This window comes from Oppia nitens, unplaced genomic scaffold (genome assembly GCF_028296485.1).
Source record: "Oppia nitens isolate AA-2021 unplaced genomic scaffold, nextdenovo-longstitch-racon4-pilon3 scaffold31_pilon_pilon_pilon, whole genome shotgun sequence".
In the NCBI taxonomy this organism is placed as follows: domain Eukaryota; kingdom Metazoa; phylum Arthropoda; class Arachnida; order Sarcoptiformes; family Oppiidae; genus Oppia; species Oppia nitens.
The window spans coordinates 520,160-536,231 of record NW_026533212.1 but is presented as its reverse complement, the minus strand read 5'-3'; the positions used below and the strand labels follow the sequence as shown (position 1 = coordinate 536,231).

At 22.6% G+C, this 16,072-nt stretch overlaps 2 protein-coding genes across 2 annotated transcripts; both read left to right on the top strand.

The window, feature by feature from the left end:
• The first annotated feature begins 4,891 nt into the window (after positions 1-4,891).
• LOC128956595 (prolactin-releasing peptide receptor-like) lies at positions 4,892-8,809 on the top strand. Its single transcript, XM_054302318.1, has 4 exons — positions 4,892-5,348; positions 5,989-6,435; positions 6,996-7,535; positions 8,772-8,809. Exons 1-4 carry the CDS (start codon positions 4,952-4,954, stop codon positions 8,807-8,809), a joined length of 1,422 nt encoding a protein of 473 aa, XP_054158293.1. The 5' UTR covers positions 4,892-4,951.
• A 1,377-nt stretch (positions 8,810-10,186) lies between these two features.
• Positions 10,187-11,595, top strand: LOC128956634 (calcium release-activated calcium channel protein 1-like; the record flags this gene model as incomplete). The annotated part of the gene is made up of 3 exons (XM_054302353.1): positions 10,187-10,315; positions 10,394-10,597; positions 11,245-11,595. Coding segments are annotated over exons 1-3 (681 nt in total), but the record flags the coding sequence as incomplete, so codon positions are not given.
• Positions 11,596-16,072: the final 4,477 nt, after the last annotated feature.

Below are 16,072 nucleotides of genomic sequence, written 5' to 3'. Positions count from 1 at the left end.
TATATACTGTAGTTATATATCACTATTGAAAATGTATTTTTTTTTTTTAAATATACAAAATAGGAAAATAGTTTTTTTTAATAAAATACAGTATAAACTATTTTATCAGTTAATTACTATTATATTTGTGGCAATAATTTATTATTATTATTATTGATTTATTTTGTTTGCTATAAATTATATATAATATATAAATATATTTTGCAATATATTTGTATATTATTTTTTTTTTAAATATTTGATATTATATAATTGTATAATTATTATTTAATATATATATATATATACAGTATATTATCTTAATTATTTAATTATAACCAATCAAACTATTATCATATTTATATAATATTAATTAATTTATTTTTTAAAAATAAAAATAAATCATATATATATATATAAATTAAATGATTATATGATTTTATTTTATATGTGGACAGCAATCAATTGATACAAATATAATTTATTGCTAGTGTTGTTGAGTCATTAAATTATAATTTTTTTTATCAGCAATATATACAATATATATATATACAGGTATTATATTTCAAGTATATATATATTGTATATATTATATATATAWATATAATTTTTGATTAGATTTTACTGTCAGATAATAAAAACATATTTTTCATATATATATATATATATAAGGGAGAGATTTGTTGTTTAAATAAAATGTTGTTTAATGAAAAACAAAATAAATTAATGTATTATTTATTATACATTTGTGTGTTTAATATAAATAATAAAAAATATATTTTACATTATATTAAATGCTTAAAAAATCATTGAGCCTTAAAATTATATATWTATATATACAAAACAATTATATATTAAAATTATTATTTACATTACTATTACATTAATAGTTTACAATTATTATTATTATGTATTATACAAACAATATAATAAATGAGATGAAAATAATAATAATAATAATATGTTTTATTTTTATAATAACAGTATATTTTTTTGATGTATAATAATATACTGTTTTATCTACCCTTTTGTTATTATTGTGTAAAAAATTAATAATATGATATGTTTTATAAATACATTGTATAATATATATATATATACAGTATATAAATATATATGATTGAAATTCATGGGCTAAATGGTTATGTTTATGTAAATAATATTTTTTATATATAAAAAAAAATTTCAATTATTTATATATATACAGTATATATATATATATATAGTGTGTGTATAGCATATCCTTTATTATTATTTTTATTATTATTATTATTATTTGATATAAATAATACATATTTAACAAACAAGCAAACAAACAAATAGATAACATTTTAAATAAATTAAATTTAGGATTTTTTTAAATAAAATAAAATGCATGTAAAATATATATAACATTAATTTATTTTATTGTTATTATTATTATGTTATTGTTTCATAAATATATATATATATATATATATATATATACAGTTTATTTATATTAGATTATAAATAATGCATTTATAATATTATTACTAATATATTTTTGTTACACAATTATACAAAAAAAATAAATGTGAATAAAATCTACTAAAAAAATAAATGTTTAAATAATTTAATTCAATTTAATCACAGTTTCTATATTTTGTTTGACATTTAATTGTTTTTAATTTTTAAAGTTTTATTATATGATTAAATAATTTAAATTTTATACAAAAAATTTTCCGATTTTTATTTAATTTAAAATTCAATGACTAGTGTGTGTGTGAAATATAAAACTGTATTTATTTATTATTTATTTATTAATCAATTTATTTTGAAAAATAATATTTTATTCATTTATTTTAATTGTCAATAAATTTTTTTCTCAATAATATTATCAATAGTACTCTAAAAAAATTTTTTGATTTAAAAGTTTAATATAAAAAAATGTTTTTTTGAAATTATATGCTATAATATGTTATTTGAAAATAAAAATAAAAATTTAATTTAAAAAATTTGTTTTTTTTTAGTTAACATTTGATTTCAAATGAATAAATAATAATTTTTTTGTTGTTGAAAAAATACATTCAAAGTATATCATATAAGTATTGAAATGAATAAATAAATAACTAAAAAATCAATGTTTTTGATATCAAGAAAATTAATTAAAATTAATTTAATATTTTTTTATGATAAGTGAATATAATTTAATAAATTTTCTCTGATTTTTTTTTTGATACTAATTTAAGTTTTAAAAACATTTACTAACATTAATTAATTAACAATATGTTTATTTATCTAATAATATTCAATAGATATATATTATTGTTTTCACCATAAAAATCTATTTTTAGAAATTATATATATTTATAACTAATTTTATTACATATAAATATATGAAACAAATTTTAAATGTTTATAAAAAAAATTAACAAAAATATTTGTTCAGACATTACACTATCTATAACTTTGTGTATAATTTTAACTAAATTTTAAACTAAATAAATAAATAGTAATTAATTTGTTTTTATGATAATAATAATAATAATAAATGAATCATTAATTTTGTTGTTAATGTTTTTTTCCCCAACGATATAGTCTAGAATAGTAGTCTAGAAATTATATTATTATTATTATTATTATTATTTTAGTATTATTTAACTAAACATAATATAATAATAATATAGTAGTAATGTTTGAACACATTTATACAAAAATAATTATTAATAATATATTTTTTTTTAATTTATTATTTGATATTTTTTTTATTGATAAGCGATTCCGTTTAAATAAAAAATAATAATAATTTATTTTAATAATTGTTTTTTTAATAAATATTTAAAGATTATTATTATGATTATTGTGTATAATTTCATATATAAATATATATATATATATATAATGTTATTAAACATTATATACTATTTGTGTAATACATGTAATATTTAATCAATAGTTTCAAATCATTTATAGAAAAAATATGATATAATCATTGATTTGAGTCATCACTATCTCTATATCTCTTAATAATATTATTATAACATTATTATTATTAATTGAATTAGTTATTCAATAAAAAAATATATATATAATTATTTCGCAAACACTGTATAAGTATTTTAAAAAATATAAAAATGAAAATTTTATGTAATTTTTTTCTAATTTATTAATATATTTAAAAAAGTTTTTTGATATTTTTTTAAAAAAAAGTTACATAATAATTGTCTGAATAATAATAATAATAATAGTAATAATAATAACAATATTTGGTTTTGGAAATACCCTAATCATATAAAAAGTAGTAATAAGTATACAATTATTATATAATAATAATAAAATAAATATATTTATGAAATTTTTCAGAAATACCCAAATAATAATAAAAATAAGTTTTAATAATACTTAATATTTGGGTAATAATGATAAATAATTTTTAATATTATCAATATATTTGTTGATATTATTTTATTGAATGTGAAAATTTAAATAAAATTTTTGTTTAAATATACTATAATTTTTGTTTTATATTAGTATTTGTTTTAATTTTAAGTACAGTATATATCATATATATATATATATATATATATATATATATATATATATATATTATAATAAGTATCTATTAATATATATATACCTATTTTATGAGATTACCCCAAAAATAATTATCATTATTATTATTATTGATTTTATAAATGTATTGATGACATACTTAAGGTATTATTATTATTATTATTATTATTATTATAGTATTTAATTTATGTAAATAAGTTTATAATAATAATAATAATAGTAATAATAATAATATAATTGTCATTTATTTTTAATTAAAAATAGTTTATTTCATTATTATTATTATTATTATTATTATTATAGAGTGTATATAAAATATTTAAATTAAAAGTTTTATTATTGTTTTATATTAATACTGTATATATTTGGTATATATGGTATAATTTATTGACATATATATATATATATATATAATGATGACATATAAATGCTAATATAATAATAATAATAAAAATTATAATATTATTATTATTATTATAAAAAATTGTTATTTCATTTTGAAGGTCTAGTAATAATAATAATAATAATAATAWTAATAATAGAAACGTTATATAAAATATTTGATATTTTATTTTTAAATACAAATGTAATTTATTTATTTTTTTGTGTAGAAAAACCAACAAAAATATTTATATATAATTATATTCAAGAAAATGTGATTTTTTTTAGTTAAAATATTATTATTATTATCACTAAAAAAAATATTTCTAAATAATTTTGTCTACAAATTAAATATATATCTAAATTTCTAACTAATGTTTTTTTATTAATTAATTTATTTATTTTCTAATTAATTATTTTTATTTATTTTGTAATTAATTATTTTTATTTATTTTCTAAATAATTATTTTTATTTATTTATTTTATGATATATATACAGTACAGTACCGGATCGTACACTGAGACTAATAATAATAATAATTAAAATTACAGTGAAATTTGTTTAATAATATTTAGTGTAACAAAAATTGTAATAATAATAATAATAACAATTAATTAATTAATGTTAAGTTTAAAAATTAATCAGAGATTCAAGTTTTGTGTATATTTTTCTAGTGATTCAACAAATTATTTGTTTATTTTTATAAATAAAAAAAATTTTTTGAAAACTTTTCAACAATTATATGATTATTAGTTAGTCAAACACCAGTTCCTTATATACTGTTACTAATGATAGGGAGGAACAGTAGGCAATATATATGATAAACTAAGCCATCGATTACAACATAGAGAAAGTATATTAATAACCGATAATTTATTAATAATAATTAATTAATTAATTTAATAATGATTTTTCAAATCGATAGACAATAATAATAATAATAATAAAGTACTAACTGTTAAGTGAAACCACATTATTATGTTATGTGGTGTCAACATCTAAGGCACCGTTAGTTTTATTATATCATCAATAAAACTCAATCAATGGTTAAATGTGATGATGATGTTGTCCGATAACAACTATACCAACAACTACTATACCAACAACAATAACTATACAAACAATAACTATACAACTATTGTGATACCGGTGCTACTACTGCAGCAGCAGCAGCACCCGGATCATCATAACCTCCACCACCACAACCAACAACAACAGGCCAGTAGTTTTGAACCGTCAACAACAACAACGGGAACAACAGCAACGGGAACACACCTACAACTAGTTCAGGATATTGTTATACTCATACTGTACGGCCTGACCACTGGTGTCGGCGTATTTGGTAATTCATTGGTTTGTTATGTAGTGTTCAGCCGGCCGACAATCAGTACAACCTATATATTGATCGGCAATTTGGCCATCAGTGACATATTGGGATCATTGTCTATACCAGGTATGCCCGGGTGTGTGTGTGGGGGAGTGGGGTATGGGATGTGTGTGTGTGTTATGCTAAATAAAAATAGATATAATTAATTAAAATGCATTTAATTATTACAATTTATTATTATTATAATGTTTTTTGTAATAATAATAATAAATTTACTGTATATTACTAATTAATTTTAATTAATATTAATAATTTAATTAACACTTAATTGAGATATTATTAAAAAAAACAACTTATTATTATTAATTAAAATTTTTTTTGTTTATTTATAAAACAACAAAAATTTTAAGGGTATTTTATAACTAACTAATTAATATATATATATATATATATATATTAATTATAATATTATTAATTAATTACAAATAATAATTAACTAAATAATTAAATTTCGGATAACAATTTAGATAATTAAAATATTAATTATTTACAAATAATAATTAACTAAATAATTATTATCTGATAACTATTTAGAAGATAAATCAACAAAAAAAATTATACAGAATTTTCAACAAATAATAACAAATTATATTATTCTGTATATAAAATAAATAAATTATTTATATATAAAAAAAATATTTATTAACTAACTCTCTCTCTCTCTCTCTCTCTCTCCCTGTCCCTGACCTCCGGTCACCAACAATAGGTCAATGGCTGCTATGTTCGTACGGCATACTAGACGGTTACGGCGATAAAGGTTGCGGACTGGCCAAATCGGGTCAAATACTATCCTATTATGTATCGACATTTACAATGACCGTAATAGCCTACGACCGGTATCTGGTCGTCCAGAAACCGCTAGCTCGGCGACTCAGGCCAACCCTACCCATAGCCACCGTATGGACACTGTCGGCCCTGTGCTGTCTACCGTCGATGACATCGATGAGGATCTGGGAGTTTTTCGGCCCCCGACGCCTCATCTACTGTCGCATTGTTTTCGTTACCCAATCCCTATCACCTCATATATCGACTGCCGGTTTCCGCCAGTTTAGGGCCGCCTTTGTTATGGTCACCCAATATGCTATACCACTGTCCCTATCGACAGTGTTGTACGTGTTTTGTATGATTAAGATTGTTTCCCGAAAACGGATCGGTATGTTATTTATGTCCATTTACTTGTCTATTAGGTTAAGATAAATGACAATTAATTACAATTTATTACTTTTAAAGTATTAGTATAATATGTATTACACTGTTATTATAATACAAATAATGTAAATGTATTAATATCCTTGAAATATACTTTCAAATACACATACACATACACATACACATACACATACACATACACATACACATACACATACACATACACATACACATACACATACACATACACATACACATACACATACACATACACATACACATACACATACACATACACATACACATACACATACACATACACATACACATACACATACACATACACATACACATACACATACACATACACATACACATACACATACACATACACATACACATACACATACACATACACATACACATACACATACACATACACATACACATACACATACACATACACATACACATACACATACACATACACATACACATACCCAAACACATTTGATTTATGTATATTAATTATGATTTTTAAATACCCATAACCTTTACCTACAGGTGCCGTTACCGCACAACAGTCCCGACTGTTTAGCCGATCCAAGCGCCGGACCATTCAAATGTTGACACTGGCCCTCATGGCATTCGCACTGGCCTGGCTACCTGTCCACCTGATACACTTAGTTGACTTTTACATAACACCCCTGCTGGCCACCGATTGCAATTCATCCCAATACTACCTGTTTTTCTATTGGCTGGCCATTAGCTCCTGTTGTTTCAATCCGTTTATCTACTGTTATCTGAATCAGGATTTCCGTACAGCCGGTAGACGTTGGCTTCGGCTGGTATTATGTTTGGATAGTTCCCAGTGGTGTTGGCACCGGTATGGCAATTGGTGGCGACATCATTGGCAGCACCGGCGGCAGCAGTCACTGGACAGCCAACAACAGCACTGTATCGTCAATCAGCTGATTGATGACAACCAGTCCTCGTCGTCTAAACATAGGACTCGTAGTCAAACAATCACCAGTTCCTCGACAACAACAACTACCGGTTCCTCAATATTTTATCTCAATATCGATGACAGTCCTACTACTGATTGTTATATAAATCCAATAATTAATTAATTTTTAATGTTATTATTATTACTGTATATTTGATTTATTAATTTTTTTTTGAATTCAAACCTCAAACAAAATTCAAAAAAAAAAATTAAATTATATTATATTTCAATTAATTAATAAATAATAAACATATCATTTAATTTTTTTTATTAATACTATTTAATAATAAATAAATTATTTATTTGTTGTTAATATATTGATAATACATTGTAATTGTAATTATTATTATTGAATTTCATTTTTTAATATTTAAGTTAAAAAATAGATATTACTAAACCATATAATTAATTAATTTACAATAAATACAATTAAAAACAATATATATATATATAAACTCAATAATTAATTATTACACTTATTATATTATATTATTTATAAATATATCATATACTGAATAAAATATTTAATATATGATATATAAAAATACAATATTATTATTATTATTATTAGTAAACAAAAAAACACATTTTATATATAATCAAAAAAAACTATTTATAATTTTGTTGTTATTCAACACAACAACAAAAAATAAGTTTATTTTTTCCACTAAATATAAAAAACTAAATTAATTAGACATATAATAATATACTGTATAATACATATGTATATATATATGAGGAAAATATTATTTGATTTTAAAATAGTTATTTTTGTTGTAAATTGACAACTAATATACAGTATATATATATACTAAAAAATATATACAAAATAATTGACGTTATAATTATGGTATAGCTTATGGCTTAGGTAATGGTAGTTACAAAAAAAAATTATTATAATAATAAAGGACTGGTATGTATACTGTTTTTTAATTTATATATATATATATATAATTAATTTTATCATTTATAAGACACGTGAATACTCTCTCTCTCTCTCTCTCTCTCTCTCTCTCTATATATATATATATATATATATATATATATATATTGTATATGTTTGTCATTGGAAAACACATACAGTATTACATTATAATTATTAGTATTTATTATACTTTACTGTAGTTTTAATAGACATATCAGTGTTAGACATCAGTTGTGTAACAAAATATAGCAAATAATTGAATGATTTTTGCTATTTATTAGTAATTACCAGATCCTTGTTGAGAGAGAGAGAGAGAGAGAGAGAGAGAGAGAGAGAGAGAGAGAGAGAGAGAGCACAGTTGACTTTTATATATAAATGTGACGGTAGTTAATGTGATATTAAATACTAGGGGACAGTCAGTCAGTCAGTCAATCAGTGTTCAACTAACTGGGTGTCAGTTTTGGTTGTCATTAATATATAAGTTTAATAACTAATAATAATAATAATAATAATTAAATTTATAAATAGTTTTGAAAGTTTATTTTTTTCAATATTTAATTTTTTTTATACTAATAGTTTGCTAACCATTGTTACTGTATATCTCCTATTAATATATAAATGTTTGTAATTTTTTTATTATAAAACATGTGTAAAACTATTACTACTACTACTACTACTACTACTACTACCACTTAAAATAATAATAATAATAATTTATGATGTGTTAAGTTATATATATATATATATATATATATATAAGTTATATGCAAACAATACATTCAATAATAAATTCAATGCTAAATATTTTTTTTTGTTGAGAGTGTATATGTGATTATATAAATATATATAAATAAAGTTATAATACTAAATATATTGATATATAATTTATTATTATTATTATTATTATTATTATTATTATTATTATTAGTAAATTTTTCATTGAAATTTTCCATTTAATAACATTTAATAACATATATACTGTTTATATATATATATATATATATATATAAATTTGACTATCATTTGTCAAAACATGTATATATATAAGCAATGCATAGTCATGTCATAAATCATTTTCAGTTATATATATATATTTAATATTATATACTAAATAAATATTTAAAAAAAATTATATCTAATTAATAATACCTTATATTTCTGTCATATTATATATACTGTATATATAAATGGCAACCAAAACGGCGACACATTTTTATAGTTGACTTTTTTTATATATATATTTTAGTTATTATTATTAAAACAATTAGTTTTGTATCTCAACTAAAATCTACAATAATATATGTGTGTAATTGTTGTGCAAAATTAAACGACAATTTTTTAAATATATGTATTACAATATATATAATAATTACTAATTACTAAAAATAATAATACATATAATAATTATATTGATATTATTAAAAATATAATATTTTATGTTTTATACACAATCATTGCTATTAATATATTATAATATATATACTGTATATATTGATATATATATATATCATATGATAATAATGTTTTTATTTAATTAAATAATAATAATAATAATATATTTTTGAATGTTAATTAACATCATTGAAGTTATTTTAAACATCAAAACTATCATCAAATAAAAAATATTTATTTAAAAGTTATTAAAACACAATTAATTGGTTATATATTGTAAAAAAGTTATTATTATTATTAAATTATATATATATATATATATATAAACAATATGTTTTACAAACAACAACAACAACAACAACAACAAAGTGTATTATTATTATTATTATTAGTGATTATTAGTATACCATCGATGATGACAACTATGTTAACATCATGAGGTCAAAGGTCAAAATGTTGAGATCGTCGGCCGTCTATTTTGATATAAAAAATCTACACTTAAGCCGATCTAAACTCAAACAATCATCGCAAGTGTCGGCCCTGTTATCTGGGTTTGCATTAGTAAGTCATTTATATATCTGTATATATATATATATATATATATGCCATACCTAACCATCACCAAAAAATTGAAAACAGGTAGCTATGGTGGAAATGGATGTCAAAACTGATGGTCCCAATAAAGTACCGTTTGCTCTACTATTGACGTTCATAATAGTTACTACACTACTAGTATCGGTACATATGTTAGCCTTGATGATATCAACGTGTATACTACCCCATATCGATGCAGTGGCCAGTATGGGTGATAGTGGTGATGGTGATGATGGTGGCGGAGCTCAGGTAGATATGGGAGGGGGTCAAATTGGGAAAAGTTTCCCTGATAAATTAATTTTGTATATAAATTTAACTAACCTTTGATTGTTATATAATACCTTATGGTGGGGATCCCCAAACCCCACCCACCCACCGATATCTTTAGCTATTGTAATACTACTATATATTTATAATAATAATAATAATAATAATAGGACACAATATTACTATACAATATACACTTAATAATTATTATTGAATAATTTAATCTAATTAATAAATAATTTACAGTAAAAAATACTAATTGATAATAATAATTTTAATTAATTAATTTAATTTAATTAATTAATAATTTACAGTAAAAACAATACTAATTAATAATAATAATTTTAATTAATTAATTTAATTTAATTAATTAATAATTTACAGTAAAAACAATACTAATTAATAATAATAATAATAATTTTAATAATTAATTTAATTTAATTAATTAATAATTTACAGTAAAAACAATACTAATTAATAATGTATTATTATATAACAAAATTAGTAATCATTAGTTAGAAATATGTTTTATATATAAAAACTTTTTTTTTGACAAATTTTTCAATTATTATTTTTTTTAAATTTTTTTTCTCTATAATTTTCATACCCACACCTACTACACGGCTCAGGTAGCCTACGATGAGTCGCCACATCGAAAGATGAAACACTATACCTCTATTGCCTGGTTTTTCTCGACATTTATCGGTATATTCCTGTTCCTACTGGAGCTGACTATCATTGTTTGGGTGAAATTTTGGTATCTATACAGGGGTTGGGTAGCCATAGTGTCGACAATCCTATTGCTGCCCGTTATCGGCGCCTTCCTATTTTTTGCCTACAATTTCTATCATCAATTGGTCAACTATAAGGTTCATCGGACGGAACTAGTACTGGAAGAGTTGGAACAGTTAGCTAAACAGTTAGACAACACCACTACTACCACCACTACTACTACCAGTGCTATTAGTAGTAGTACTACCAGTGCTATCCATAATAATAATAATAATAATTGTTTGGCTATTGTCTAATTGATTGTATAATATTTACTAACTATTGTATATATATATATATATATAATATTTTTTTTTAATTAATTTATTTAGTTTTATTGCAATTATTAATTAATTAATTAATTAATTTAATTTTTATTTTATTGCAATTATTATTTTTCAAATATATTATGTAAATTTATATACTTATAATAATAATATTTTAATTTTCAATATATATATATATATAAGTAAATAAATGCATATTAGAAATATTATTGTTATTAACAAATTGTTTATTTAATTTAATTTAAATTGTTTTATATTTATAAATAAAAAAAAATATTTACAATATTATCAAAAAAAAATTATTAGAAGTTTTTTTTCTGTATTTATTATTATTATTAGTTAATATATATATAACAATATATAAAGTTTTTTAAAAAAATAAATATTTTGTATATCATAAGATCAATTGCATGAAATTATTGAAATTTAATGAAATATCTAAAAAGTAAAATAAATATATTAATAGTTTAATATATATATATATATATATCATATATGACCGGATATACTGTATATATATTCACAGTTTGATAGCACTTATAGTTCACGTGTTCAACCCATAGCTAACTGTCCTCACATTAAATAAATAAATAAAAATCATTTATATCTTAACTTTATTTTGTTTTTGATTATTATGACAGTCATTGTCATTATAATTATCATAAATTTAATTTAGTTTTTAAAAAATAAAATAATTTATAAAAAACAAATAATAAATTAAATTAATAATAATAATAATAATAATCAAGTGATTATAACTATTGCAATATAACTTATTGTATTGTATTTTGTGTTTTCATCGATATATATATATATTTAAATACCAATTAATAGATGGATAACAACAACTATAACAACATTATGGACAACAAAATGGTCGACTACTTGACCACAATTCCCGTCGGTAGTCATCATCATCAGCAACAACAACAATACTATGGTCAACAGCGACCACCACCGAGTCTATTGCCGACACCGACACCGCGTATCGACTATTTAGTAGACGTATTGACCGCAATACCGGGCGCTGACGACACATTGGAAATTACTGGTACAGTACGGGTGCCGACCAGCGAACATGTAGCCCAAATTGTCGGCTCCAGTGGCCAAAAGATCCGTTATTTACAACTACAAACCCGTACCCGTATACGTACGCCCAGTATAACCAGCGAACCGGTATTCAAAGTTACCGGCCATCCGGACAATGTTTCGGTAGCCGTTGAAGCCATTCAACGATCGGCCGATATATTTAGCCTACAGATGGACAGTCGCCGCCCCCGCCATCACCGACAACAACAACAACAACAGTCGTCACCGACACTGCCGTCGCCGACAACTAAACTATTGTTGGATCAACTGTTTGACTATTAGTATGTATTTTGTGGTAATTTTTTTTTGAATCAGTAATTTGTTTGATTTATATGATTAATAAATTCATAATTTACTTAATAATTATTATTATTATTATTAAATTTTTTTCAAAAATAATAACTTTATTATGTTATTATAAATGTATTGAAATTGTTTTGTTTTTTTAAAAAACTTTTTTTTTAATATAATTTTTGTTATGGTATTACTATTTCATTGTAAATTATTTTTGTTTTTTATTATTATTATTTAAAATATATTAATTGTTTAGTATTTTTCATATATATAATTATTTCATATATATAATGATGGTATTAATTGTGTTTTAATTTTTTTTAAATATAAATATTATGTTTTTAAACTATCTATAAATCATTATTTTGTTGTTTGTTTGTTAATAACTATAAATTTTTTGTAATAATTATAATAATCATTTGATTAATAAATATTTTTTTTTGATACGTTTATCTAACAATTAAAAAAACCTAAAATTTTAATTAATAGACAAATATATATATATATATATAATTTATATCACATGTTGTCGTCGAAATCAATTGCAATAAAACATTGAAATTTAATGAAATATCTAATATATATATATATATATATATATATATATATATATATATATATTAATAGTTGAATATACAGTATATGACCGGATGTACGGTTAATATATATATTTTAATATATTATATATATCTATATATATGATTGCACTGGTAGTTCACGTGAAGTTACCATTTAGTTTATTGATTTTGATTGAAATATTATTAATGATTATTAATATCATAGCTATCGGTGAGGACAGTCATTATCACTGATAATATATTATAAAATATATACATATATATCAAAAATTTTAAATTTAAAAAAAATAATTTTAATAATAATAAAGTGATTATAATAATTGTAATAAATTATTTTCTTTTTCAAGTTTCACATATAATTCAATAATAATGGACAACAATTTTACCGACAAATTGGTCGCATATCTGACAACAATACCCGACGGTAATCACGACTACTACTACCATCACAACCGCAACCATTCCCGAGACCAACAATACTCTGGTCAACACTACCGACAAACAACAACAACGACCGCAACCTCAACATCGGTCGACCATTTGGTAGACGTATTGACGGCTATACCGCATACTACGGGTGACAACGGTAATGGCGGCGTCGGTGGCAGTGGCGGTAAATTGGAAATTGTACGGCCAGTACGGGTACCGAGCAACGAACACGTAGCCCAGATTGTCGGCACGGGTGGCCATAAAATCCGATATCTACGCCAACAAACCCGGACCCGTATCTGGACACCAACAAAACTGGACGAACCCGTATTCAAAGTGGCCGGTCATCCCGATCGGGTTGCCGTAGCTGTCGAATCCATACGGCTGTCGGCCGATATATTTACCCGACAGATGGCCAGTCGGACTAATGTATGCCAACCGGGAGAGATTAGCCGATTGGTTAGCGTACCCGACGATCTGGTCGGTGTAGTAGTTGGCCGTAACGGTTCGTTTGTCGTACAACTCAAATCCAGGACCAATACCCGTATTAATAGCCCATCGGTAGACCCGACTGACCCGAAACCTCGGGCGATGTTTGAGATTATAGGCTCAACGGATGATGTCCTGCGAGCCGAAGCCATAATCCAAGATAAGATCAAACAGGCTATCGACTACAGGCAGTCACTGGCGATGATGATGATGGTTGACGACCATAATTGCGGACACATTGATGGCCAACAACAACAACAAGCGATTACTAGTCTACCAATTGGTGGCCAACAAGTGATTACTAGTCTACCAATTGGTGGCCAACAAGTGATTACTAGTTCACCAATTGATTGTCAACAACAAGTGATTACTACTCCACCAATTGGTGACCAACAAGTGATTACCAGTCGACCAATCGGTGGTATATTATCGGCGACACCGGAGTTGCCGTTTAGTCCGTTTCGGCGGTCAATACCATCAACTATTGGACAGTTGTCTTAAAAATTGACTGTTTGTTTGTTTGGTAAGTAATAGGATTTTTGCGGGTATTTTATAATCAATCGTTTTTTATTAATTATTATTATTATTATTATATGACTGAATAATTATAGTATTAATAATTGATTTGAAATTATGTTTTTTAATAAATTATTTTTGTTTAATATATTAATATATAAAAGGGTTTTTCATATATTTAGCACATGCGGTTTTTGCTATAATTCTTAAACGGAGTGAGATATATTAATTTTGTAAAAAGTGTATTAATATATGATTTACGCGTGATATTATTAAATATTAAATTTTTAATTTTGATCACGTGATCATATTTATTTTGGGATGCTTGCAAACCACTATGTCAGAACCTAATCTATAAATGATAGAATAAAATTTCAATTATATTTTTGTAAAGCTTACATTGAAAATTTATGGAAAGAAAATTTTTTTTAAATTGGTCGAAGAATAAAATTTTTATGGTTTTTCAAACTTGTGGAATAACACATTATATAAAATAGTCAAAAATAAAATGACGTTATTTATGGATAGTAGACACTAATTAGATAAAGMCTTTTATACTATTACTTATTCTAAAAACAAATTTTTTTATGACGAATATTTTTTAAAATAATAAAATTTAATTACAAATTACATTATCGAATTACTATGTTGTGCTTTTTATTGTAATTTGAATATCTAAAAAAATATTCGACATAAAAAAATTTTGTTTTTAGAATAAGTAATAGTATTAAAATCTTTATCTAATTAGTGTCTACTATCCATAAATAACGTCATTTTATTTTTGACTATTTTATATAATGTGTTATTCCACAAGTTTGAAAAACCATAAAAATTTTATTCTTCGACCAATTTTAAAAATTCTTTCTTTCCATAAATTTTCAATGTAAGCTTTACAAAAATATAATTGAAATTTTATTCTATCATTTATAGATTAGGTTCTGACATAGTGGTTTGCAAACATCCCAAAATAAATATGATCACGAGATCAAAATTAAAAATTTAAT

Coding starts and splice junctions, on each gene's coding strand:
- LOC128956595 (XM_054302318.1), top strand. CDS start 4,952: ATGATGATGTTGTCCGATAACAACTATACCAACAACTACTATACCAAC. Junction 5,349..5,988: donor GGGATCATTGTCTATACCAG/GTATGCCCGGGT, acceptor CACCAACAATAG/GTCAATGGCTGCTATGTTCG. Junction 6,436..6,995: donor TGTTTCCCGAAAACGGATCG/GTATGTTATTTA, acceptor CTTTACCTACAG/GTGCCGTTACCGCACAACAG.